Source organism: Gopherus evgoodei, chromosome 2, assembly GCF_007399415.2.
Source record: "Gopherus evgoodei ecotype Sinaloan lineage chromosome 2, rGopEvg1_v1.p, whole genome shotgun sequence".
NCBI lineage: Eukaryota > Metazoa > Chordata > Testudines > Testudinidae > Gopherus > Gopherus evgoodei.
In genome coordinates, this window is record NC_044323.1 from 66,714 (window position 1) to 94,476 (window position 27,763).

At 51.4% G+C, this 27,763-nt stretch overlaps 3 protein-coding genes across 8 annotated transcripts in view; 1 reads left to right on the top strand and 2 right to left on the bottom strand.

The window, feature by feature from the left end:
* Nucleotides 1–888: 888 nt before the first annotated feature.
* LOC115645294 (gastrula zinc finger protein XlCGF7.1-like) lies at nucleotides 889–23,078 on the top strand. 6 transcript variants are annotated; one of them, XR_003998706.1, is made up of 4 exons: nucleotides 16,394–16,971; nucleotides 17,811–17,997; nucleotides 18,581–19,698; nucleotides 20,840–23,076. XR_003998706.1 is itself a non-coding variant. In XM_030549720.1 (3 exons), exons 2-3 carry the CDS (start codon nucleotides 17,922–17,924, stop codon nucleotides 19,498–19,500), a joined length of 996 nt encoding a protein of 331 aa, XP_030405580.1. In that variant the 5' UTR covers nucleotides 16,394–16,971; nucleotides 17,811–17,921; the 3' UTR covers nucleotides 19,501–23,078. The 6 variants fall into 6 exon arrangements, 4 of the variants coding, with proteins under 4 accessions (XP_030405582.1, XP_030405580.1, XP_030405584.1 ...); XR_003998705.1 differs by having other exon boundaries at nucleotides 18,581–19,746; nucleotides 20,840–23,075; XM_030549720.1 differs by having other exon boundaries at nucleotides 18,581–23,078.
* On the bottom strand, nucleotides 1,818–13,825 carry LOC115645269 (oocyte zinc finger protein XlCOF6-like). The gene is made up of 4 exons (XM_030549643.1): nucleotides 13,697–13,825; nucleotides 11,697–11,823; nucleotides 7,190–7,309; nucleotides 1,818–5,284 (listed from the first exon to the last, which is right to left on the bottom strand). Exons 1-4 carry the CDS (start codon nucleotides 13,718–13,720, stop codon nucleotides 2,928–2,930), a joined length of 2,628 nt encoding a protein of 875 aa, XP_030405503.1. The 5' UTR covers nucleotides 13,721–13,825; the 3' UTR covers nucleotides 1,818–2,927.
* The window catches only part of LOC115645299 (gastrula zinc finger protein XlCGF8.2DB-like), a 30,206-nt gene continuing 16,638 nt past the window's right edge, over nucleotides 14,196–27,763 (bottom strand). The window contains exons 3-4 of the mRNA XM_030549729.1: nucleotides 25,214–25,217; nucleotides 14,196–14,208 (exon numbers count right to left, since the gene is read on the bottom strand). The gene's annotated coding sequence lies outside the window, so the exon portion shown is untranslated. The remainder of the gene's footprint in view (nucleotides 14,209–25,213; nucleotides 25,218–27,763) is intronic.

Consider the following 27,763-nt stretch of genomic DNA (forward strand, 5'->3'; position numbering starts at 1 on the left):
GGGCTCTAGGCTGGGGCAGAATGTTGGGGTGCAGGAGGGGGTGCGGGCTCTGGGAGGGAGTTCAGGTGCAGGGTATGGGCTCTAGGCTGGGGTGTAGGAGGGGGTCAGCACTTACCTTTGGCAGTTCCTGAAAGTGACCGGTACACCCCTCTTGCAGCGGCTCCTAGGCAGGGGGCCCAGGGGGTCTCCACACGCTGCTGCCCACAGGCCCTGCCCCTGCAGCTCCCACTGGTCACAATTTCTGGCCAATGGGAGTTGCAGAGTCAGCGCTCAGGGTGGGGGCAGTGCGCGGCGACCCCCCTAGGGGCCGTAGGGCCATTCCTTAACCCCACTGCATTTTAAATTGCCCGGGCCCCTGGACAATTGCCCCCTTTGCCTCCCCCCTCGTCAGCGGGCCTGCTGCTATGGGACTTTACCAGAATCTGACTGTGGCCAGGTAGTTGGGCCCTGTCGAAACAGAAGTGGGGGTGGGGCATTTAACACTGATTTGTCCTCAGTGGGGTCCAGATCAAACTCGCACCATTTACAATGAGCAGCAAATTCCAGCCCTGATGCTGCAGGCTCCGCGTGGTACATGAACCACTGAGTGAAGGTCTTCGGTGACTGTTACAACAGGTAGGAACAGAAGGGGATTTCCTGCCTTTTCACTCGGTGCCGCCTTTACAAACCAAGGCAGGTATTTGCTGAGCTCACGGATGTGCTACAGAGCAGCAGCCGTGTTAGTCTGTAGCTGCAAAAAGAACAGGGGCACTTCACCTTCCCAGTAACTTTCCCCATGTCTATTCCATTGCACAAGGTTAAACTCGTATTCTTTATTTACTGCGGTGTGGGTGTGCGTGTGCCTACCAAACCTGCTCCTTGCCAGCAGGGACGGAAGAAAGCAATAGAATCACAGGGCTGCGAGGGACCTCGAGAGGTGGCCTTGTCCAGCCCCCTGCACTCAAGGCAGGGCTAAGTATTACCCAGACCATCCCTGACAGGGGTTTGTACAAGCTGCTCTTAAAACCCTCCAATAGTGGCAATGGGGGGTTGGTTTTACTTGGAGGGATTCAGACACTACAGCGATGGAGGGAGAGATACAGGCCCTGAGGCGCTGGACAGCTCAGACTCGGGCCCCTAGATTGCCTGGGAGAGGTAAGTGCAGTAACATCAGTCATATCATCACTGTCACGACAACGGACCTGTACGTTATGGAGGACACTGAATGCGACTTCAGAGATTCTCTGCTTCTGTGGATGAACAAGTCGTTGTGTTGTATGTTAGGCACCAAAGTCTCTGCCAGCCCCTGTTGCAGAGGCTGTAGTATTAGTGGGCAGATCTTAAATCTCGTAGATTATTTCCTAGAGCCCCTAACACCCTCCCCCATCATGCTATAAAAACTCCAGGGCCCAGCAAGGTGGAGGGGAGGCTCAGAGCTCCAGACACTGGACTGGTGGGGTGAGCTCAGGGCTTCTGCCCTTTGGCGAGGTGATGGGCTCTGGGATTCAGCCGCACCAGAGGTGCGGGATGGGGGTGCACAGAGGCTCAGGGCTTCAGTTCCACATAGTGGGCAGGGGCTGCACCCCACAGGGTAGTGCTGGGGCTCGGAAATATTTCCCAGAGCTCGGCTCCGGACGAATGTAAGCCCTGTTAGTGTATCATGGCTAGACTGTGTGAGCGTGTCTGATACTCAGCACGCTCGGTTTGGCAGCTAGATCTAACCCAGGCAGTAACAGCCCTTGGTCCCTGTGGGGAAGCAGACGGTGCCTGGATTCTCATGGTACACCCGGTTCTGAATCCCCTCGAGTGGCTCTCCCCTGCAGATATGTGAGCCGAACGAGCAAAGATCTGCACAGACATTCCCCCTGTCTGAATGGAAAGCCCCTGGCCATTGAAATACACTCCAATGTTTCCAGGAGCAGTTCAAGAAGGAGAAATGATGGTTCTGTTCAAAACTCCTTACCACCACGGCTTCCTGCCAACTCGCCTTCAATGTCCTCTGCCACCCTGCGGATATGGGGTGCAGGGGGAGCGGCAGACAAAGGAGATAACAGGGTATCATGGTTATTCCTTTACTCCTCTTCTTTTGAAACCATTCCACACGCTGTATACTGTGTCCCCCCATTTCTCACATGTTCATAGGTTACTGTACAACTGAGTGCAGTCTTTGTGGTTTGTTCATTCCTGCGATAATCCCATTTGAGATTTACATTTAAACATCAACAGCAGCTTTTCACACATTCATTACAGGTCTGTCTTTGCTCTCCTGGTTCAGATCTGCAGAGTAGACTGGAGCAGGACCTAGTAGTGAAGCTTCTATTCCTCTCCGCAGATTCCCGTGAATGTCTGTGTGGACTGTCTTGTGACTTTTAAAAATCCAGTTGTGATGGATGTTCTTTCATCCAGGATACAAAGGGACGTGTTTCCCGGGGGACTCATTAACTGTGCTTGCAAATATTGGGAGCATGTGGTGTTTATGTGCACTCCAAACATGCTTTTGTGCATGCAGTTGCTCATCTTGCATAGGCTGATGCACTTTTGGGGGCACAGACAGATGCACTCAACTTCTGCATGTGCAACTAAGGCAACTTGCTGCAATTTTGAGCCAAAGTATGTTCTTTGTGTGAGGCCACTAATTAACCTTAGAGAGGAGACGAACCTTCGGCTGGTCCCTGGGGTGCTCTAATGTTTATCTGCAGATGTCAGCCTGATAAATAGACATGAATTCTGCTCTGTGCGTGTTTGTTGGCGGAAACAGGAGCTGGATGGTTAGACTGGACCTGCTCCTGCCTACTGGGTCCAGGCATGTGGCCCTGCTGTGGAGCAGTAATGAAGCTTCTCTCACATCCAGAACTGTCTGGATTCTGAGTGGTTATTTTACAAAAAGCTGCTTCTTTGCACCTTCCTCGCTCAGCTCTGTGGGGCAGGCGTCTAGCGTTGCTCTTCTTTCACAGCTGGTAAATGTATATGGTCTCCTCCTTCAGGGGATCCCCGAGTGAAATAGGACTTCCAACCGAGACCGAAATCTGGCTCCCCATGGAGATGGCCCCTATGTTGAGCCTGCGCGTGTGCGGCTTTACCGCGGCGTGCACTCTCTGGTGCCTGATGAGGTGTGTTTTCTTGCTGAAGCGCTTCCCGCAGAGGTCGCAGGGGAAGGGCCTCTCCCCGGTGTGGATCCTGTAGTGCGTGATGAGGTGCGTCCTCTGGTTGAAGCTCTTGCCGCACGCGGTGCACACGTAAGGCCTCTCTCCTGTGTGGATCCTCAGGTGTCGCTTCAGGTCCTGCTTGTGGCTGAATCTCTTGTCGCATTCCGTGCAGGCGTAGGGCCTGCTGCCCAGGTGGGTCTTCTGGTGGGTGATGAGGATGGACTTCTGGCTAAAGGCCTTGCCGCACTGGGCACAGGGGAAAGGCCGCTCTCCGGTGTGGATGCGTTGGTGGGTGTTCAGGTGGGTTTTCTGGCTGAAGGTCTTCCCGCACTCGGTGCAGATAAACGGCTTCTTCCCCGCGTGGATCTTCTGGTGGGTGATGAGGTTCTTCTTCCAGATGAAGCTCTTCTCGCATTCGGTGCAGGCGTAGAGGGTCACGTCCCCCGAGTGGATCAGCTGGTGGGTGAGGAGGTTCTTCTTGCAGCTGAAGCCTTTCTCGCACTGGGTGCAGCTGAAGGGCCGCTCCCCGGTGTGGATTTGCTGGTGCCTCATCAGGTGGGTTTTCTTGCTGAACCCTTTCCCGCATTCGCTGCACAGGAATGGCCTCTCGCCTGTGTGGATCCTGAAGTGGGTAACAAGGTGAGTCTTCTGGCTGAAGCTCTTCCCGCATTCGCTGCAGGCAAAGGGTCTCTCTCCGGTGTGGATCCGGTGGTGCCTTATGAGGTCCTGCTTGTGGCCGAAGCTCCTCTGGCATACGGTGCAGGTGTAGGATCGCCTCTCGAGGTGAGTCTTCTGGTGCAAGTTGAGCATGGACTTCTGGCAGAAGCTCCTGTCGCAGTGAGGGCAGTTGTACAGTCTCTTCTCCTCATGGGTCTTCTGGTGCGTAATGAGGTATTTCTTCCAGCTGAAGCTCTTCCCACACTTGGCGCAGCTAAAGGGCCGCTCCCCCGTGTGGATACGCTGGTGGGTGATAAGATTCTTCTTCCAACCGAAGTTTTTCCCACACTCGGTGCACGTGAATGGCCGTTCCCCTGTGTGGATCTGCTGGTGCCTGGCAAGATCTTGCTTGTGGCTGAAGTTCTTCTGGCACACAGAGCAGGGAAACGGCCGAGTTCCCAAGTGAGTCCTCTGGTGCCGCATCAGGTGGGTTTTCTTCCTGAAGTCTTTCCCGCACTCGGTGCATGGAAACGGCCTCTCGCCCGTGTGGATTCGGAAGTGCGTTATAAGGTGCGTTTTCTGGACGAAGCTTCTCCCGCATTCGGTGCACTGATAGGGTCTCTCTCCCGTGTGGATACGGTAGTGCCGTATCAGGTCTTGTTTGTGATTGAAGCCCTTCTTGCATTCCGTGCAGATGTACGGCCTCACTCCCATGTGGGTTTTCTCATGAGTCATGAGAAGGGACATCGGCCCAAAGCCGCTGCCACAACCAGTCCACTTAAATGGAGCCTCCAGTGGGAGCTTTCCCTGGTGTGGTTCCAGGCCAACCTGATCCGCAAAGTTGTCTTCGTATTCTAGGCACACGTAAGGCATTTCTCTCTTCAGGTGTTCTTGGAAAAGTGCAAAATTCTTCATGTTGCCAAAGCTGGATTGTTCAGCCTCTAGAGTGCTCCTCAGCTGCCTTTGTGATTTGCATGGGATCCTGCAGACACTCCCCCAGTCTGAATTCATGGTCACATTCTGTTGGCGAGTTTCTGATGATTGGTCCAGTACCTCCAGTTTTATAGTGGAGGTTTCATGGGTTGCTTCAGTGGGGCTCACCGGCTGCCTTCCTGATTTGCAAGAGATCCTGAAGATGCTGTCCCAATCTGAAGGCTCAAGAACAGTGTCTTTGGACTGTTCAGGTGAGTCTAATTTCACAGAAAGGTTCTCATTCTCTGCTCCGGTGGGGCTCATCTGCTGCCTTTCTGGTTTGCACTGGATCCCGTAGATGTCTGAAGATGTGGAAAGATCTTCCTCAGACTTTTCTGATGAGGACTCACTTGGCTCTAATTTTATAGTTACCTTCTCATGCCTGGCTCCTGCATGGTACATCTGTTGCCTTTGCGGTTTGCACTGGATCTCGTAGGCGTTTCTCCAGTCTGGAGTCAAGGAGAGATTCTCTACTGATCTCTCTGGTAAGGGGTCAGGTGGTTCTGATTTTATAGTAAAGTTCTCATCATCTACAACACAGAGACAAGAGTTAAGAACATTATTGCAAGGGAAGGTAAAACTTGTAATATCAACGCTTTCTGATTTCCAGTGTAATCCCATGAAGGTGTGTCTCACAGCAGCACTGGTTATAGGCCCCTTGTACCACCTCCATGTTTACAGATACAAGGTTTGGAACTTTTGTAAGAAGTCATCATGCATACAAGATGTTGCCTCCATGTTAGGATCTCAAAGCATTTTACGGGCATTATCTAGTCCCCAACACCCATGCTGTGAGATAGGCAGGTAAGCCGTACTGGTATCATACCCATTTTACAGAGTAGCTCACTGAGGCACAGTGAGATCAAGAGGTCACACAATAGGTTAGGGACAGAAAGCTGGAAACACAACTCAGGGGACCTTTCTCCCACTGTACATGCTGCTTCCATCCTTTCCATGATTTATGAGAATTTGCTGGTTACAGATAAAATTACTCACATGATCATCTTTATTATTTTAATCCTAGGTGGCATGTATGAAATATAGATTAAAAAAATGCTGTCAGGTCATATCAGTTTGCAATGAGCCCAAGGGTCATACCACTGTTTACTTATGAAGATTAAGATGAGGGTCACATACAGCAGAACGTCAGCGTTACGCACCCCTCGAGAATGCAGGTTGTTCATAACTGAAATGTTCCTAACTCTGAACAGAACGTTAGGGTGGTTCTTTCAAAAGTTTACAACTGAACATTGACTTAATGCAGCCTTGAAACTTTACTGTGCAGAACAAAAACGCTGCTTTTAACCATCTTAATTTAAATAAAACCAGCACAGAAACAGTTTTCTTATCTTATCAAATCTGTTCTTTTAAACTTTCTCTTTATTTTTTTAGTAGTTTACGTTTAACACATGACTGTACTACCTTTGGTGGGGTTTTATTTATGTTTCTGCTGCTGCCTGATCGTGTACTTCCAGTTCCAAATGCGGCGTGTGGTTGACCGGTCAGTTCGTAACTGGTGTTGGTACCTCTGAGATTCTATTGTATTGTAAAAATTATTCTAAATTCCAAAAATTTTCACAGAAAAGATTGAGTTGGAAAATCCATACCAGAAAGTGTGATCTTAATCATGTGCTATTCATGATTTTTTATTTGCTATTCTCCCAGTCAGGATGTACACACAATATCATGTGTCTTAATTTGCCCAACCACACGCAGTGCTGGCTCCAGGCACCTGCTCAGCAAGTAGGTGCTTGGGGGGGCCAAGGGGAAGAGGCGACACGTCCGGCTCTTTGGTGGCGGGTCCCTCTCGGAGGGAAGGACCTGCCACCGAAGTGCCACTGAAGAAAGCGGCGTGGTGGAGCTGCCGCCAATTGCGATCGTGGCTTTTTTTTTTTTTTTTTTTTATATTTTTTGGCCACTTGGGGTGGCAAAAACCTGGAGCCGGCCCTGACCACACAGCACTATAAGAAGCACTAATAATGAATAGAAATCATCAAAACAGTTTGCAAAGAGCCAACAGCCTGAAAATGACAGGCCCCCACTGCCCAGAGAATAACGAACCATCTGAAGAAACGGAGGATGGATTTGAGAGCGAGATTAACCAACGAGGTGCTAAATTTGTAGCAAAAAAATTCAACAAGCTCTAGGTGAACAAAGTCTTTGAATGGCATTTGAGAGCCCAGCCCAGCAAGATGTGACAACTAAGAGGTAAAAACAGCTTGGAAGAGAAACCCTGTAACCTGAAGAGCTTATGGAATGTTGGGTTCATTCCTTTTCTGCCCCATCTGCATCCGCCAAGACAGAACCAGAGAAGCAGCCCTCAAAGCTTCATGTTTAAATGCAGCTCCTCCCTAGGAAGCTGTGAGCCCATTTCCGCTGGCCAGGGCCGGCTGGGCCTACACCTGAGTGTTTCTGGAGTAGGTCTGATCCCTCACCTGTGAGGCAGCTTTGCCGAGTCCCCTTTTCCTCTGCGTCGCGCCATTCCCTGGGACGTGGCAGCTCCTCCTCTTGCTCACTCTGCGGCGGGAGGTGATGTTTCGTAACAGAATGACCTGCTGAGAGCACAAGGCAGACCCAGTTAGTTTCCTTTAGCATCTCCCAGGATTCAGAGTCTTCTGTGGACCCTTGACAAGGTCCCCTCATCCTAGTGAATGTGCCCCCTGGCAAGGGGAAAACTCCTCTCCGAGGGAGGGTCTTGCTTCTGCAAACCCCACTCTTCCTACTCCCTCCCAAGGGTAGGTTTCCCTGCTCCACTGCCCTCAGGAGGGTCCCCGCTTTGGCTGTGTCCCCCCCATCCCACTGAGGGAGCAGCTCCCTACTTGGCCTGATTCCCTTCTCCCCCAGGGACTCTCATCTTGGCAGGGGCCTCCCTCCAGCTGGGGCTACCCTCCTGGGACACAGAGACCGGGCCTACAGAGCCTCTCCAGCCCGCACAGCTCTCCCACCACGGAGAGCCGGCCTAGCGGGCTGCCCCCCCCTCACTTGGATTGGACACAGAGATACAGCCCTCTGCGTAGCATAGGGGTATCCGTCACGCTGACCCGCATCCTTCAGGGCTGGTACCCCAGACAGCCAGTGCAATGACAACCGCTTGGGAGACAGTGCCCTAAATCGGAGGAAAACCAGGAGTCTGGGTGGGCGCTGTCTGCTGCTCCCGGGCCTCCCCACCCCTCTCAGCAGGAAGAGAAGTGGGTGAGATGGTGCCATCTCCTTCCAGGCCTCACGTGGCAATGGGACTCAGCCCGGAGGGGGCGTCTCACCTGGACTGCGGCAGCCCGGGGCCTACTTGCCATCAGTCAGGCCTAGCTGGCAACGTGGTCCATAGTGTGGGAATACAGTGGCCCCACAAAGGGGGACTGGCCGTCGCTGGGCAACATGCCTGCCAGGAGACTGGTGTGGATGTGGCCTGGGACAGTGGTGCACAGATGCCACTGTGTGAGTGGGCTTCAGGGTCTCTTTCCCATACCTAATGGCACCCCTATTGTAAAACGCACCATCGCAGTGAATGCTCGTCAGCAACCCTCACACATCTCATGAGAGAGGCCAAGGAGTGAGCGGGCGAAGGAGACGCGACTCCCCTCTCACCTTTAGGGCCCAGACTGAGAAAAAAGGGGTGAATTTAAATTGTGCTAGTCCCTCTAGGGTTAGCCCCAGCCAGGGAACCTGGCTTTTAGAGTGAGAAACTGCATCTTTGTTAGGTCCTAAGTGGGGTGTCTAAGGGGCTCACCTAACAATGACCTGCTCTAAACTGGTGCAGATGGGTAAGGGTGGTGGTGGGGATCTGGCATTGCTGCAGTCCAGGCTGTACCTGCTCTGAGGATAAACAGGGGCTTTTAAGTCCCTCGTATTGTCCCCCTCATGGTACATTGCCCTGTAGGATCTCACATCACCACCCACCCCTCTGCCCCACTGTTACGTAGAATGTTCTACTTCTGGATTCCACTGAGAATTGTCCCAGTCGCAGCGTGTATGGACTAAGGGACAGTCACCCCTGACGTCAGTGATCATAACACTGCTGGTGTGACAGATGCTGGGCACAGGGCTGGCTGGGCCTATACCCTCTGTCATGCCAGCTCCCATTTAGGGGAATACATTAGAGCTGGCTGGAGATAACCTGGCCTACCTGGGGAAGCAGAGAGAACTGCCGCCTGATTAACCTGGGGCTGTATAAAAGCCTCGGAGAAGGAAGGGAAAAGTCAGGGAACGGAAGCAGGGAGGTAAGGATTCCCTCCTGCCCGCAGATGGTGAAAGGCCAACTGTACACAGTGAAACGGCAGGGAACAAGCCTGCAAATAAACGGCACCGCTGGTTACTAACCTCAGGGTCTCTGAGTGACTTTGTGGACCAGCAGAGGCAGGCGCCAAGGGGGCCCTGCCGCACTCTGCTACACCTGGCATCAGTGGAGCTGTGCCTGCCTACGCCAGCTCTGAAGTTAAGCACTAGGCGTGCAAGGGTTTTATCTTGCAAACAACTTACTCCAGGGAGCAGTGCTTACTGCCATGAGTCAGCCCACTGCTTTCAAGGGAGTAAGCACCATGCCTGGTCCGAAACGTCGGAAAGCTCACAACCCTGGATTTGATATGTGGAAAAATAACAGGTAGGAAGCCCCCAGCACTCGGGCTGGGAGGGGGAGTCCAGGCAGCAGCCCATTGCTCTCCTCTGCCTCTTGCTCCCAGACTGCTGAGGACTCCTTGCGCACTGTCCCCGCTGCTGTCCTGCCCTGGCCTACACGCCTGACCGGCCCCAGCACCACGTATTTCATACCCTCCGGAGCCGGCAGGAGCTAGAGGCTCTGAGCAGGGGGAGGAGGCATACGGTGCCTGGTCTACTCCTGCACTGCGCTGCCGTGGGCTTCTCCGGAGACTTAGCCAGTCAGGTCCTGCCCCGACCTCGGGTGAGCTGCCGGCTCTGCTTGGTGAGTTACCTTTGCCCCAGTTTGGCGGGAGTTTGGGGGTGGGCTGTTATGTGACTCCCGTGGAGAAGGGGGTGCAGCAAAAGGGAGGGTACCTCCGCTCTACAGCAATGCAGAGGAATATTTAAGAGAATATTTGTTCGGGTGGACGGTCGTGAGTCTCTTGGCTGCCCCAAGAGAGCGAGCACTGGAATGAATGAATGCATGGAATGACTAGGCATTTCTATTGCACGTGTCACCTAGAGCGATGATGATTTGCAGAAACAAAGTTGTGAAACAAACCAACTCGGAGGGCTTTTTTCAGAAACATGTATTGAGGAGGGATAGGCCACAAGCCAGCAGTTAAGAACATAAGAACGGCCATACTGGGTCAGACCAATGGTCCCTCTAGCCCAGTGTCCTGTCTTCTGACAATGGCTCCCCAGAACTTCAAAGAACTGTAAAGAACAGGACAGCTGGAGTGATCCACCCATCTTCTGGCAAACAGGCTAGCGACACTTCAGAGCATGGTTTTGCATCCAGGCCCAACCTGGCTAATAGCCATTGATGGACCTTGACAAAGCCCTGGCTGGGATGATTTAGTTGGGGCTCGGTCCTGCTTTGAGAAGGGGGTGGGACTAGATGACCTACTGAGGTCCCTTCCAACCGTGATATTCTGTGATTCTATGACCTGTCCTCCATGAACTTATCTAGTTCTTTTTTTAACCTAGTTATACTTTTGGCTTCACAACATCCGCTGGCAATGAGTTCCACAGGTTAATTTTGCATCATGTGAAAAAGTACTTCTTGGTTGTATTAAATGTGCTGCCTATTAATTTTATTGGGTGGTCCCTGGTTTTTGTAGTGTGGAAAGGGTAAATAACACTTTTCCACACCAGTCATGATTTTATAGACCTCTACCATATCCCCACGAGTCGTCTCTTTTCTAAAATGACAGCCCTAATCTTCTTAGTCTCTCCTCATAGGAAAGCTGTTCCATTCCTCTGATCATCTTTGCTGCCCTTCTCTGAACTTTTTCCAGTTCCCCTGTATCCCTTCTGAGATGGGGCGACCACAGTATAGCACAGTGGTCCCCAACCTTTTTCATCTGGCCGGACGACGAGACACCGAGGACAGTGGCTGGCAGACAAGCATCCGCCGAGAAGGAGTGGCATTTCGGCGGCGACGCCTCTGGATGACGCTGCTTCTCGGTGGCATTTCGGCGGATGCTTGTCCACCCGCCAGTACGTGGGCGCACCGCATTGGGGACCACTGGTATAGTGGGTGTGGGCGCACCAGGGACTTACATAATGGTATGTGAAATGTTCTGCCTTATTTTCTGTTCCTTCTCGAATAGTCCCTAACAATCTGCTAGCCTTTTAGACCATTGCGGCACATTAAGCTGAACTATCTATGGTGATTCTAAGATCTCTCTAAGTGGTAACAGCTAATTGAGAACCATAATTATAAATGTGTAGTCGGGATTATCTTTTCCCAGTGTGTTACTTTGCACCTGTCAAGGTTGAATTTCATCTGCCATGTTGTTGCCCCGTCACCCAGCTTTGTGAGGCCCCTTTGTAGCTCTTCGCAGTCTGCTTTGAACGTCACTGTCTTGACTCATTTTGTATTATCTGCAAACTTTGCCATTTCACTGTTTACCCCCATTTCCAGATGAGTGGGTCAGAGCTGAGGCATGTTACTGCCTTGTTTCCATTCACGGAGCACGATTCTGCTCTCACTTAAACCACGTTTACAGTGGTGAATCTCCGTGGACCTCACTGGAGTTACTCCAGAATTACATTAGCGTAACTGAGCTCAGAATCAGGCTCACGCCTTCACCATGATGGAGAAAGGCCAGATGTTTAAAGGTATCCAGATGCCTAAAGATGCAGGTAGGTACCTAGTGGGATTTCACAATCACCCACGAGCTTAACTCCCATTGAAATCAAACCCTTAAAAATGTGGTACAACCTGATAAACTGAAGTCATCCCAGACATGCCCAGAATCAGGCTATCTGTAAAGCAAAGGCAAAATGATTGTTGATTTTTACCCATTGAGATCAGAAGCTCATAGTTCTCTCTCATGACGTCCCGGTAAAGCTCTCTCTGCCATTCTTCCAAAATCTCCCACTCCTCCGGAGAGAAATAGACACTGACATCCTCAAACGTTACCAGCCTCTGAAACGCAAACAGCAACCCGCTCAGTCCCTCCTGGAACAGGAAGGGCTAATGGTATTGATGTGAGGTTACAAGCTGCTCTCTGTGTGTGCGTGTGGGTGCGTGGTTAACAGCGTGTTAAGTGGGAAGCAGGTGAACAAATTCCGGGAACCTGAGGGTTTGTAATGGAATTGTGAGACTGCTCGGTTCTGGAACCCTTGTTTGGCACTTACCTTCCTGAAAACTGCAGTTTGTCCTTCAACTAGCTACAGGCATATGCCTTGTCTTGTGGGTGCAAAGACAGCGCTGGTTATCTCCAATGCATGGCATTGCCTTGCTGAGGAATAGTTTGTCTGCAGGGATCGTTACTTTGAGCTCCTCCAAAGGACAGGCCCAGCCTTTGCAGAGCAGTAACACATTTAGGTGCCCATAACCATAGGTTATTTTTCTAATTCTCTTCCCAAGTACAATAGCTATTAATGCTGCAGAACCTACGAGCCAAACCCCTTTGAAAGTGGAGGGGCTGGATACGGATTCCCAGCTGCAAAGCCCACCCTATGATTTTGATTCTAGGCTGGATTCTAAACCTGGCAGGGTCTTATTTTCCTTTTCTGGCTAAGATGAAGAGGAAACCCATTCTCATGTGATTTTGGCCTCATGTGGCATAAGCCTTGTGAGAGCAGCTGCTTTGGGGATGAAATCTCACAAGAACAGCTGGGCTCTGTGCTGCTGAATAGAAACCCCTACTCCTGGTTCAGCCTCTAACCTGCGCTCCACTCTAAGGGCAGGTCTTTACTACCTGCCGGAACGGCGGTGATCCATCTATCGGGGGCTGATTTATTGCTTCTAGTGTAGATGCGATAAAATCAATCCCCGATCACGGTCATCTTTGACTTTGGAACTCCAGCTCGCAAGAGGCAGAGGTGGAGTCCATGGGGAAACGACAGCGGTCGACTCACCGCCGTTCTCACGGCCTGGTAAATCGTCCTAAGATGCGCCGACTTCAGTTACGCTATTTGTTATTCATGTAGCTGAAGTTGTGTATCTTAGGTCGACCCCCGCACAAGTGTAGACCTGGGCTAAGACTAATCTAGATGATCCCCTTCCATGCTCCATCTCTAAAACGAGTGCCCCATCTCTTCAGCCCGAGTGCATTTCTCAACCATCCCAGGCCACATTTTCAAATGCCACATGCACCTACCGACAGCTACAAAACCTCCCAGGCTCTATAGAGAGAGGCAGAGCTGCAGGACAGACCCCTCAGATGTGACAGCTCGGCACCGCTTTACTGTGTAGGGCAGATAGGGGCAGCTCAAAAGTGTATATTCCCTGCTCCTAGGCAGCACTGGTCTCAAAGCTCTGCTCCAGCAATTATTTGGGGGCCGTTCTCTGGCCTGTGTTGCACAGGAGGTCAGATGAGATGATTTCAATGAACGTCCCACATGGCATTGGAATCTATGACGTTATAGTGGAGCCCCAGCACAGAGAGACTTTTTACCCTGTCGTTAGACGCTGCTCCAGTAGAACAAACTCCAAGCCTCCACCCGTGTATTTAGAAACCTGCAGGCTGCAGCTTGGGTGACCAGATGTCCCAATTTTATAGGGACAGTCCCTATATTCAGGGCTTTCCCTTCTACACCCCCCATCCCTGGCCCAATTTTTCCACTTGCTGTCTGGTCACCCTAGCTGCAGCCTAACTGGTCGGCTCAGGCTGAGTATCAAGACACAGAGACACATTCTGCTCTTGGTGTAAATCTGGAGCCACTGCACTTAATTCAGTGGAGCTGCTCTGGATTTACACCAGTCTCACTGAGATCCCAGTCTGCTTCATGACAGATTCTTCGGTGTATTTATAATTGATCTGCAGACACGATGTTCAGGGTGCATGTCCTACCTGAGCGGAGATCGCCTCGGCCATCCCCCTCTGGTGCTGGAACGCACCGGGTGTAGACGGGCTTTCTTGGCTGGAACTCAGCGGATAACGAGGACTCCTATTCCCCCGCTGGGTTTTCTCTCTTAATGGCCGCAGTGCAGGTCTGAGCTGAGCAGTCACCAGGGCAGGCAGGGAGAGAGCAGAGAAGAGGAACGGGGCAGATCCGCAGGCAGGGCTCTTAGGTCGGTTTAAGCAAAGCCTGACACGCTAAGGATGCTGAGGAACAGGGCAGCTCCCCACGCAGGTCACATGTGCTGCTGTGTTAGCCCCCAGAGTGAAGGTTCCTCCCCCCCCCCCACCGAGCTGCAGAAGGCCCCTGGGAGCTGTAGTCCTTGCCCGGAAGGTACTGGAGCTGCCTGGGATCACAGCACAGACTGGTTTGAACCTTACCCGGGAGGGAGAACTACACTTCCCATCAGCCCACGGAGCCGGCCTGCAAACCCTTTGTTTGCTGCCGGGCTGCTGTGGCAAACCTGCCCAGGCTTGCAGGGCCAGCAAAGCCCCGCCTCTCTGCATGCCAAACCAGTCTCTTCACGTTCCCGGATAAGTAACCAGAGAACAGGGCTCTGATCTAGGGTGACCAGACAGCAGGTGTGAACAATCGGGACACGGTGGGGGGTAATAGGGCGCCTATCTAAGAAAATAGCCCCGACTATCAGGACTGTTCCTATAAAATTGGGACATCTGGTCACTCTAGTCTGAACCTCCAGCCTTCAATGGAACCGCTTGAATGAGTAGAGTCCTCTGATGTCTAGCATTAGTGCAGCGGTCCCCAACGCGGTGCCCGTGGGTGCCATGCACCTGTGTGGGCATCTAAATGTGCTCGTGTCCTGGCCGGTGGTCGAGCATCCGCCAAAACGCCTCTCGATGCCGCCCCTTACCACCTACAAGCGATGTCATCGAGAGGTGTCGCTGCTGAAATGCCCAAATTCTGCGGTATTTTGGCAGATGCTCGACCGCCGCCACTGTCCTTCATCTGGTGCCCGCCAGACAGAAAGGTTGGGGACCGCTGCATTAGTGAAACGTGGGCACAGCTTTTCAGGGCCACCCTCTGATATTGGTGGGCACCTTTTAACGGTGGGCACGTACTGTACTGTAGCAGTTAGAGAGTGAAGTACGTGCATCCAGATTGAAGTGTGGTGCAAACATTCTGGCAATATTTACTGCAGGTGCAAACATACTTAAGGGGAAAAGGGGCTTGGTACAGGCTTCTTTGCAAATCGAGTGCATTGGTTTTGCTTAGGTACTACAGTGATTGGCATGTTATAAACACGTGGATATGATTCGATCATGTAAATTGCAGGATGATTCACTGCCATTTAGTCCTGTGGATTCTCTATAACTGGACATTTAAAACCACGATTGGCTGTCTTTCTAAAGAGCTCTGCTCTAGGAATTACTTTGGGGGTAATCCCCTAGCCTGTGTTATACAGGGAGTCGGACCAAATGATCACAACGGTCCCTTCTGGCCTTGGAATCTATAAATACAACATCCAGGTTGTCCTCTAACCTTGTCTACATTTCATCCTCTCCCCTCCCTGTGTCAGCTGGCAGAACTCTAGGCACCACAGCAGAGGTGAGTTTTCAGAAGGGATTTACAGGCAGAGGGTGATAGTTCGACAGATTTTGCTTGGGAACTTCTACCTGGCAGCACTGAAGAAAGCACCCTCTTGTCTGAGGCTTGACACTGAGTGGTGGACAGGGAAGGCTGGGTTATTTGGCAGTGCAAAGGGGGGGGGGTAAAATACCAGATCAGAGAGGGTGAGGCTAAGTCACAAAGTGCCTTAGAGGGAAAGACAAGAAGCATGTGTTGGCTGCACTGGAGAAGGGGGAGCCAGTGGTGGGACAGAGCGGGGTTGGATGAAGTCAGGATGACCCAAAGCAGGAAGATGTTGTGAGCAGCAGTGTTCAGAGGGGGCCAATAGGGATTGTGAGTTTCCCTAACCCTTAACAGAAGGGATCGAGGCTAGGTCTGAATTTTTAACAAAGACAACTTTCTTCCAAGTGTTTCTGGGCACCTGAGTTGTGTCAACAAAAGCAAACAAAAACCAAAGTGAATAATAGTTATCTCCCCACTCAGTGAATGAAGGATCACATGTATGGTCTCTCTAGTGCCATAAGACTAGTTCTGTTTGTCCGTCTGTCTTCTTATCCATCCTCATCTTCATAGTATTCAAACATCTCCAGCCATTCAGAGTTTTCTAGTCATCCACAAAGTCTTCCAGGAAAAAAAAACAGATCAAATATAAGACCTACATTTCTAACGTAAAAAGCAAGGGGGGAGGAACTGCCTCTTTTTATACATCATATATATATATATTTTTTAAAAAGGCACAAACTCATTTTACCCCTTTGTGGGTCGCTTTCTGGATTCATCCGCACAGGGTGCCCAGATTGTCTTTGAGCCGGGGAAGTGGGATGATCTGGAGGATACTATAAAGTATCATGGAGGTACAGCAGACAGAAGAGTGTCTGTGTCTTGTTGTAGCCAGTGGGTCCCAATAGATGAGAGACATGAGGTGGGGGAGGTGATATCTTTTACTGGACCAACTTCTGTTGTGGGGAGAGAGCAGCTTTGGCACTACACCGAGCTCCTCTAGCCGGCCTGATCCTGGGGGTCACTTTGTCTGGCCAGAGCCCCCTCTCCATGGCGGAGGCCTGTCAGCCCCTTCCCACCCCGTGATAAAACAGGAAATTGCAGCAACGCAGGCAGCCTCCTTCCCCTTGCAGGAAGTGCTCCAGCTGCTCCCAGGGATGCATTGCAAGGGTGTGAGTCTGCAAGCCCCGCACAATGGAGCAGGCTCGGCGTGACTCGCCAAGGGCGAGCTGATTTCCCAGCATCGCCTGTCCACTAGCCCGTGCGGTGTGAACCCAGCCTGTCCTGCTCCCCTTCCTCCCCTGGCCGGGACCGGGGGAGCCCTGCTGCCGTTAGCGGAGCGGGGCTGCGGGGAGAGAGAAAGCGAAGCGAGACACGGCGAGCTCCGCATTGCAGCGGAGCAGGCGCCCGGCGCACCTCACCGGCTCGGGGAATCCGCCCGGGGAAGGCCCCGCAAACTCCACTCCGGGCGGACGCTTCCAGCCAGTTCCCGTCCGTTCGCGCCAGGGGAGTCACCCGGGACCAAGCCCCTGTCCCCCGGGGAACAGCCCAGCCTGGGTGGTTGTACACAAACCTCCCGGCGGGTCACGGACCGGGGCAGTGTCCGTGCGCGGCCACACCGGAGTGAAATCGGATCAGGGTAAGGGCGTTCGCGTGGGTGTTCCGCAGAACGAAACGCGCGTGGGAGGGGAGGGGCGGGGCGGGGCGGGGCGGCACTAAGATCCGGCACCGCGACTTGCTGCTTTGCATGGCCAGGGCCCTGCGGGATGCCGAGATATGGGGGTGGGTGTCGGGGGGCAGCACACGCCGGTGCGTTCACACGGCTTTTCCTCAGGCAGAGCCCACGCTGCAGCCCCACGGGCGCAGTCCCTGCTGTCCCAGAAGCTGCAGGTACAAGGGAGCGTGGGCCGCTGCCCTGCTCCCACTGTGTGCAAACTCTGCCACCGCCTGGCTGCGCGACCTTGGGCAAGTCACTTGCCGTTGGCTCGCTGCAGTGTGGAAGGAGGTTAACCCGCCGCGCTGGGGCGCTGTGGGGCTCCGCGGATGAACGTTTGTTCCTGGCTGTTGGGGATGTCACACGCTGCCTGCCTCGTCTAAATGCGGAGCACAGCGCCGAGCACTATGCGCTGCACAGGGCCCAGTGGGCAGTACTCTCTGATCCAGGGCTGAGCCTGATTCGTTGCATGCTGCCACCGTGGCCCATTGCATGCTGGGACTTGTAGTCTCTGTGGGCTGCAATATGAAGGGGGAGTTTGGCTGATACCAGCCTCACTTTGTGGAGAGGACATTCATCACTTGGACTCCTGGGTCTCCATGCAATCGCTTGCTGGGGAAATTTTGGGCATCCCAATTCAGCTGCTTTAGAGTATGCTCAGGGTGACCGGACAGCAGATGTGAAAACTTGGGACAGGGGCGGGGAGTAATAGGAGCCTATATTAAGAAAAAGACCCTAAAGTCGGGACATCTGCTCACCCTAAGTATACAAAGGCTCCTCATGCAAAGGGACAACATCCCTCTGGTTGCCGTGTATTCAAACGATGAGGAACCCCCACAGCCACCAACCAGGGCACCTTGGGCTGGGATCCTGTCATGCCTTCACACTGGAGCCATCAGGCTAGAAGAGTTGGAGACCTTCCAGGAGACACAGATGTGGTAGGACCAAGTGGTGAGATTGAACAGTTGTCCCTCTTCCCTCTACTCCAGTACTGAATAAATACCACAGTGTAGCCGTGCACGGGTTACTGTTGCTATGGGTACCATCCTTTGGGTGAGGTCTGAAAGACAGCCAGGCCCTGATCACTGATTGTCATTACAGGGGCCAGGGCACGCTTGGGAAGAGTCAGTGCCCTGTTTGACTTGATTGGTGGTTACACTCTCCTTATTTAAATTCCACCTACTGCTGAAATTGGATTCTTCATTTTGGGTGCCCAGCTGTTGTGTAGCGTTGTTGTGTGGTGTTTTAGGGCTCCCGTATTCCCGTATACACCCTAGGGGAGGCTGCATTTCCGCGTGATCCTGTTAATCTCTTTATATTTGTAAACCGCCCTGGGGATATTCCGAGCAGAAGTGGAGAAATCAATGGAACGGGGACGTGGTTAATAATAATAAAACCCAGATGTTTTCAGGCAGAGTTAATGGCTGTTGATGCTGAGAGTGGCAGTGAGGAGTCTGTTTAGTGTTAAATGGTGTGTTCATGGCACTTTTCCACCGGGGCCTGGGTTAATCTCTGCGTGTGTTTGTTTTCCCAGGAGATGACAGTCCCATGAGTGTGGATCAGAAGCAGGATCTCATGACTCACCTGACGTCCCCCCCTGGAGAAAGGCCGTTCGCGTTTCCGGCTTGTGACGAAAGCTTTAGCGATGAGAGAAACCTCATAATCCACAGCCAGGCGGAGGAGCGGGAGTACAAGTGCATTCTGTGCGGGAAATGCTTCAACCAGCAGCCCAGCCTGACCCGGCACCAGAAGAACCACACGGGGGAGAGGGCCTACATCTGCCCCGAGTGTGGTAAGAGCTTCAGCCTCAAACACAACCTGATCATCCACCAGCGCACCCACACGGGCGAGCGGCCCTACAAGTGCAGCGTCTGTGAGAAGAGCTTCAGCCTGAAGCAGAACCTGGTCACCCACCAGCGCATCCACACCGGGGAGCGGCCCTTCGCTTGCCCCGAATGCGGGAAGAGCTTCCGGGAGCAGCGATTCCTCCTCAACCACCAGAGGACCCACACGGAGGAGCGGCCCTACGAATGCAGCGACTGCGGCAAGTCCTTCAAGGAGAAGCAGACGCTCACCAGCCACCAGAGGACCCATAGCGGGGACAGGCCTTACCAGTGCACCGAGTGCGGGAAGAGCTTCAGCCAGCGCACGTTCCTGGTGACGCACGAGAAGACTCACCAAGGGGGGAGCCCATTCACCTGCGGCCAGTGTGGGAAGAGCTTCAGTTGCAAGAGCGGCCTTGTCACCCACCAGCGTATCCACACCGGGGAGCGGCCCTTCGCCTGCCCCGAGTGCGGGAAGCGCTTCAGCCAGAAAGGGTCCCTGAAAATCCACCAGAGAATCCACACTGGGGAAACCCCCTTCACATGCCCCCAGTGTGGGAAAACCTTCACGCAGAAGATAAACCTGACTACGCACCAGAGAACCCACCTGGGAGACAAAGCCCTGACGTGAGCCTGACATCACGCTAGAAGCTGTACAGAGCGGATAGCTCTGAACTCTGCTGGGAGCTCCCGGAGGGGCCCATGACTGCATTGGATGCGAGAGGCTGAACGGCGGAGACGCCATGTGAACGTTCTGAGTGTCTGGAAGGCCTCAGTCACTCCTTATACACCCTGGAGTCCCACAAGGGATACTGATTGTCTTCATGCAGTGAGTCTGGGTCCCCCTGTACAGCTCCTCTGTCCATTGGCCGGTCAGGTTCGTGCTCTTCTGTGCCTACCCCACACAGAAGCCCCTGAAGGAATCTTAAGTCCCAGCCCCCCGGCTCCATGGTGATGGCCTCACCCTCCAGCAAGGCACTCTCCACCCACGTTCCTCCCCCAGCTCCCTGTCCCTGTCCCAGCTCGCTTGGCTCCCTGTGCTTGGGTGCAGATGAGATAACAACGAGGGAGACTCACTGCGAAGTTCTTTACTGCTGCTGTAGGACTGATCCTGTGAAGTGCTGAGTCCTGTCAGTACCCTTCAGCCTCCACTGGAGACGCCTGACATCTTGCAGGATCAAACCTGTCTGGCCTGCTTTTCCGAGGTGCTGAGCACCCACGCCTCCTGCTGGCTCCCATGGGAGCTGTGAATGCCCAGCACCCCTGAAAACTAGGAACAGCTCTCTTCGCTTTCTCTCCATCTTAAGCATTGCAGCCTTGAGGACCTTAAAGCCCGTAGTTCTGGCCTGGCCAAAATTCAGCCCTGGGATCACTGCAGGCCCAGTGTTCTACAGCGTGGGCCGCAAGGGCCCTGGTCTTCCATACGGTGTTGGCCTGGCTGCTCAGAGCAGGTTGTGGCCAGGCATGCTGGGATCCGGGTTCTCCATAAGCCCCTCCTCCACATTAAGGATTAGGGCAGCTGCACTCACTTTTTGTCAGTTAGACTTGGCCCGTGAGTGTTGGTTAAATCCCCTCAGCTGGGCAGTTCAGGTGCTTCAGCTGCAGCCCCTTGTGGGATAGCGGAAGCATGAAGGTACCAGCAGCTCTGAGTTAGGGGAATGCAGTGAGGGTGGCTGGTGCCAGTGAACAGAGCAGAGGGGGGTGCGCCCAGAGAAAGCAGATGTGGCAGTACCATCCCAGCCCTTGGCTGAATTAATAGCGCCTTGTGACCATTGCAGAGCCATGTAAATTACAGCAGCTGTCAGTCATGTTTGCCCGGCATCCCCGCACCCAGCTCTCGGGGCTGTCTGGCCCTGGCACTGGCCCATAAAGCACTATTTATATGTGTTCGGTATTGTTTGCATTATCCGGGTAGTTGGAAATTTTCCACTAGCGCATGAATTAATCTCTGAATGTGTTCGTTTACCCAGGGAGCGAGAAGGATGAGTTGAAAAAGAAGCAGGATCTCATGACTCATGTGAAATATTAATACATTGTATGTGGGAAAAGCTTCAGCCCACAGCCACCTCTCCTAGAAACCACACAGGAGAGAAGGTGGCACCTGAAGCAGGATCTCATCCCACCCCCTGGAATCCACCCAGAGAAACTATTATCCTCATAATCGGTTAAAAAAAACTTCAGAGACCAGAGATTTCTTCTAAATCACCAGGGACCCTGCACAGAGAGAGTAAGCGACTATAATCCTTGCTGCAAACCCTTCAGGGAGAAGCAGGCTCACAAAACCCCAGAGAACCTGCACTGGGGAGAGACCATCCCAATGAACTGAATGTGGGAAAGGCTTGGTCTGAGAATGTTCCTGGTGATAGCTGAAAAAATCCATAAAGACAGGGCCCCATTTATCTGCTCTTGAGCATGGGACACGCCTCAGCTGTCAGATGACCTCATTATGGTCCAGAGAATCCATACCAGAGGAGACCATTTAAATGCCCCGAGGGGGGCATGCTCCTCACAAGATAAATCTTCCCGAGTGAATCTGCATGAGTGAGATCACTTACCCAGAACTGGAGATAAGCTAAGACTAATTCTCTCCTCTGCAGGAATCACTGGGTGTAGTTCTGTGACCAGCCAGTGCAGGAGGTCGACTAGAGAAGCACAGTGATTTCTTCTGGCTTTAAATTCCGTGAACCTGTAATTCTGAATATAAGCCTGAGACTTCCTGAAGGTGGGAAAATAGTCCGTTAAAACACAAGGAGAGACATCACACCAATGTCATGTATGTTGGAGAAATCTTATTCGCTCCCTTTGCTGCACAGGACAGCAAGAAATCGCCAAGCGGAAGCACTGGAGTGTTTGCTCCCTGGCTGCTGTTACAGGCCAGTTCAGGGAGCATTGCTATGCCAGTGGCATCCCTGTTTTTCCCTTTGTGGTATTTCCCACCTCCTGTTCTAGTCTCTTCTGGTCCTTTCTGTTTGGGTTTGTGATGTTTCTGTTCTATGCCTGAAGATTGTGGGCAGAAGGGGACGGTTTCATTAATGTTCCAAAAGGAGGCAAGTTTCTGCTGCATGTGAGGAGGGCAAGAATTCACTCTGTTTCCCCTGGGAGAGGCCATCAGTGCAGTCAGCATAAAACTCAAGAGATGTCGAACACAAACGGTTCCTGCCTATGTCACTCAGCTGTTCCGATGAGCGAAACAGGAATGGTTTGAAAAATGAATTTTCCTTTCATAATTTTCTGCTGTTTTGCTCAATGTTACATGTCACTGTGCCTGGACAATGAAACCAGATTGGTCAGTTTCAGTTTCTAGCCATTTTCACTTTCTGGGTCTTCCCATGGGCATATTGTTACTGGGTTCCCAATGCCACAGGGGAATGAATATTAAACATCTGGGAGAAGGAATATCATTTCATGGAGCTGTACTGGGGTAGAATTAACCATGGATTTCAAGTCATAACAGCTGATACATCCAGAGATTAACATCAGAGATCGGCTCTGTCCTGCAAGGTGCTGAATGCTCTGGCCCTTATCCAGCAAAGCAGAGCGCTTTAGCACATGCATTGGCGTCAGCATGATCACTCACCGCCTTAAGGTTAAGCAAGGGCATAAGGGCTTTGCTGGATCAGGATCAGCGTGACAAGGATCTTGCAGGATTGAGGCCTTAGTGACCGAGGAGCAAATACAATAACCCTCATCCTACCAGGGGATAGGGTACTCCCTCGGATGAGAGAGCACATCGTCAGAGATTCGTGCAAACACTCCCATCGGTACGAGGTTTTTGAGATACTCACCCTCCCAACACCCTTATTTAAAAAATAAATCTAAATGTTGTCTGTAACTCCAGAGAATTGGCTGGGTAAGTTTCAGGTACCATTTCTGTGGCTGGAGAGTGCCGTATTCCTGATTAAGAGGCATGTGTTGGCTCGTATTTCTATAGAGGATCCTGGGTCTTTAACTCTGTTTGAATTCTTGTAGTGATCCCTGCCTGGGCAGAAGGAGTGGTAGAGATGGGTTGATTAAAGGAAATGAAAATAAGACGGGTGCTGGTAGGGGAGGGGCGTGTCTGGTGAGGGTTAATCCTGGGGGGAGGCAGCAATTAAATTGGGGATGGAAATGATGGGGTGTCTCTCTGGTACTGTACCTGGAATGCTAGAGATCAATAAAGGAAGGTGTGTTTTGAAAGGAAATCTGTGCTGTGTGATCATTGATTTAGGTGAAAATCTGTCCTGATCGCGGCTCACCCATGATCTTCCAGCGTCAGGCCCCGGTTAGGTGTAACGAGCTGGCTGCATAGACACGGCTATCCCCACTCTCACAGCCCAGGAACTTCAGCGCTTAAATCACTGGCTTCTATCAGTTCAGCTAAACAACCACCCTCCATTAGCTCGAGGCAGTGTCAGACTGTGGTAGTCACTGGGGCTTGGGAGACACAATCGCATGCACTTAGCCAGTGGGAAACCTTTAGCCCCAGAGCTGCGATGGCCCTCAGAAGCAGTGTCCCATCAGCACGCGGGATGCCCTGTGGGCACAGAGAATGTACTCAATTTTCAGAACTCAAGGCCACATGCAGCAATTCACAGAGACTTTGATCCAGTTCCTCCCCTCTGCTTCCAAGAGCATAAGGGACGTGGGGCTGGCAGAAGAGGGATGCTGGGTGGGGGAAATGCCACCCTCACATCCTCCTCCCCATGGAAGCTTCTCCAGCAAGAACTGTGAGCTCAGGACCCCATGAGGATGCCATCCACGGGTGTGCTGGTCACCTCCTCTTCCAGAGCATTCCCTGAGAGGTTAACCAAACCAGGCCCTCTCCCCAAGACGTGGGATACTCAGGACAGATTAAGGTTGGAGCAGGAAACAAGCCCTTGTCCTCCTCCCAGCTTTCTCTTTCATCAGTTTCCTCCTGCTGCCCAACACCTCTGCTTGGTAATGATTTCAAAGCTGTATTCCTGGGGCTTGTCCCTGCATGTTCAAAGGGCCCTGGCAGGCAGTGCCAGGAGGCAAACAGGATTTATTCAGATGAAAGGAAGAGATCCACACAATAAACTGGGTTTTCTCAGAGATCACGTGCCTTCAGTGTGGAGTTTCAGGAGATCAGAGACCTCCCTGGTAACGTGCCAAAGACTAATCCGCTGGGTTTCCCAAACAGCACCACCAAGGGGTGCTAGGTGAATGTGCATTTCCCGTACCCTCGCTGAGCCAGTGGCACTGTTAATGCGATGAGAATGCCAGTCTCAGTGACTCATTCATTGCAGGCTCTGAATTTGTCACCTAATCTCCCATTGGAGTAGTTCTTCCACACAATCCTGTTGGACCCAAGATGAAGGGCTCCTCCGTAGCTAATGAGAATAGCATCTCCATGTGTCCCAGCTGCTCGCACAGGTCTGGTTTCATCCCTGTGAGCCCCCTGGTGCCAGCTGGGGTCTTTGAGCTGATGCTCTGGCTGGTATTTCTCTGCACATACTGAGCCGCAGGGCCTGCCCAGAGTATCAATCAGTGAAGTGCTGGCTTCTTTCCCGGGGGTGGGAGGAAGAGTTTTTTAACCCCACGGAACGGCCCGGGCCATATGCCTATGGCCTGAGGGGGAGAGGACAATTCTCAGCTAGTCGCATATACCTAGCATGTAGTCCTCCGAGCCCATCCAGCAGCTCATCTCTTTTATTCCCTCCGTGGACCCTTGGAAGGCCCCACTCTGGCCAGAGCTGTCTTGAGACAGGACTGCATGTCTGGGGTCAAGAGGCAAGGAGTGCTCTACCAGTGCAGGTCAGTGTACTGCCACTGCATGCCACAACCGAGCCCCTGCCGCCGGCCTGGGGGCAGGGGACCAATCCAAGACCCCAGCACCTGGCATCCACATGGCTGCTAGAACAAGGAACTACCTTAAACAAAGCAAAAAACAAAAAGAACAACAACAAAAAAACCCAAAGAAAATTGAGAATTTTCTTCTAACCACTTAACTGTCTAGAAAGAAATTCCCCAGCCTCAGCTCACAGGTGAGAATTGCAGTATCAGGCTAGCAGGTCTGTGCACCATTGCCCTTTAGTGTGTGTCTGGAGCCAGGGAGGGGGAGAAGCCTCGCTGCTATTGTGTTCTCAGGGCCATTCCTGTGTTCCTGAGTTTGAGAGCCCCACTGCTGCAGGAGTGCAGCTGAGTTGGTCGTGGTGGCGTCTATGGACATGTGGCCATGGACCGTTATGCTCTATCCCAGAACTTTCCAGCCCATTTCAAAATTGTAACAGGAACTCTTCAAGGACCAATAGGAAATGCTTCGATAACTGATGTGCTGGTCACTTTTTTGGAATTTTCTTCTCATTTGATTTTTGAAAACCAGTGCTAATGACAGCACACGGGACAAAACTTTTTGCTGCCACATCATGCATCTAATTTGCAGACCTGGAATCATAGAATATCTGGGTTGGAAGAGACCTCAGGAGGTATCTAGTCCAACCCCCTGCTCAAAGCAGGACCAACCCCAACTAAATCATTCCAGCCAGGGCTTTGTCAAGCCTGACCTTAAAAACCTCTAAGGGAGGACATTCCACCACCTCCCTAGGGAACCCATTCCAGTGCTTCACCACGCTCCTAGTGAAATAGTGTTTCCTAATATCCAATCTAGACCTCCCCCACTGCAACTTGAGACCATTGCTCCTTGTTCTGTCATTGGGTACCACGGAGAACAGCCGAGCTCCATCCTCACTGGACCACCACCTAGGTCCATTCCAGCCATTTCTGCTTCCCAGGTGTTTCCTTCCCCACTGTCTACATGAGATTCTGGTTACTTTCCCTGACATGTTCTGCTTTTTTCCAAGTTGATCTTAATTTAGTTATTTTCTGCCCAGGTCTCTAATGCCACTAGGACCCTCGAGATTATTTCCAGGTCTTGTCTGATGTTTGCAACTCCTTCCGATTTAGTATCATGTGCAGATTTCATTTGTGTGCTGGTCACCTCCTCTTTCAGGTCATTGACTGAGATGTTAAAACAGGACCTCTCACCAGTTACTCTAAAGCCTGTGAGACACCTCCCTATAACTGGTTACATGACCATTTCTGATTACTCTTTGTGAAAATAACCCAGTGATGGGAACCATATTAAGAACATAGATAGGTTAGATTGACTGGTCTTCCAGCCGGTTTTCAATCCAAACCAATATTAATTAACTTTTCAAAGAAAATTTTGTGAGTCACATAATCAAATATTTGACTAAAATCCAAATATATTTCACATTTCTGATTTATTGCAGTCACTCTACCCACTAATTTGCCGTTCTGTTAAAATGCCAGTTGTGTTTATGCAGCAAATTTTATTCTTTTCACAGAGAATCTCCTAATACATCTCATCTTTTCTACATTTGCCTTACAATCATCAGCACCTCAAGTTAGGATTAATTGTAGACAACTGATTTCTGTCTTGTGCAATGCCAAACATATTCTCTGTGCCTAACTATTCCTCATAATAATTAACCCATGCTCATTATTGCTCATGATTCTGTTCCTTGTGGCTGATGAGTGATTTTTTCTCCCTTAATATGTTTTACTGTTTTTACTAGGGCTATGAGTTACAGACCTTAATTGTCAGGATCACTCTCCTTACCACATTTGAAAATCAGTACCACATTTAAAGAGAATTCTGTGTTATATATTTCTACAAAATAATAGGTTGAGTAGCTTCTAGCTCAACACAATTAAATGGTAAGGAACAGACATCAACAACTCTTAGTGCTGATTTTAATGTTTGTGCATTAAGGACCATATAGTAGACAGGAACTTTAAACTGTAAAATCAATGAAGCGAAGCATTTCCTTTACCCCTGTCCATAAACTGCTCAGCACCTGCTGACATTATGCAAATAATAAATAACAGTAATAAATTCTAAGAAAGCCTGCATTCACAGCCTGAGTGTTAGTCATCCAAATGGCACAGTTACAGCTCATTCATCTCCCGGGTCACCTTTCAAACCCTCTTCTTCTCTGGCATTGCCTTGTGTGATGTTTCTCAGCACCCAATTTCATCACCCAATGTTCCAACAGGTAAAGGACTTGTTAAGAATTACCCATGCATTGGCAGGAAACAGAATGGAAACGCTTGTGGCCTCACCCACAGGACTTCTGCTTCACAGCGTGACATTCTTTGCTTCCATTTGCTGTGGTTGTACTTAAATCTGGAAGAATGAACATCTTAGCATGTGCTTTGAGCTAATCTTTCTGCTGCCCAATGGCTGCCAGAACTTGGTCCCTTCCCTCGTGTCCAGCAGCGTCATTGATAAATGTCTCACCAAGACCTGCACCTCCAGCAAGTGATGCATACACGTGGTATTTCTCTACATGCAAAGGGTGAATTTTGGTAGCTAAATTCAGCAAGTCCCCTTCAAACTCTTCCATGAAATAGGTGGGACTGGGTGCTTCCTTCCCCACTGGAATACCAGCATCCACTCACGATCAGCGAGAATCTGGAGCCCAGGCTTTTCTCTAGGAGCCAATCATACATTAACAACATTGTGTTATTGGAGGAATCTCTGTTAGTTGTGGCTGGTGGGTTTTTGTACAGTGTAGTCTGTGTGTCTGGGTTTGTTGCCCGTCTCAAACTGCCTGCCCCTTGAGGGCATTAGCTTTTTAAATTTAAGTCTTCAAGTATACCCAGTAGGGAGGTTAGTGATGCCTGTCATGGGTCCATCCTTGCCAGGATCCCCAGAAGTTCTTTCACCAACTGTCGTTTTCTGAAGGTGCTGGTTTTATGTTTGCTGCCAGGGGATCCAGCCTTTCCCGCTCAGCTAAACCCAGTGAAAGTTGCAGCTTAAAGATCTTCTCTGCCCCAGCTCTAGCTTTGTTTACGACATCAGCATCAGATGTCAAGACACAAATGTTTCTTGCATGAGGTAAGTGCCTTAGAAATGGAATCACTTCCCT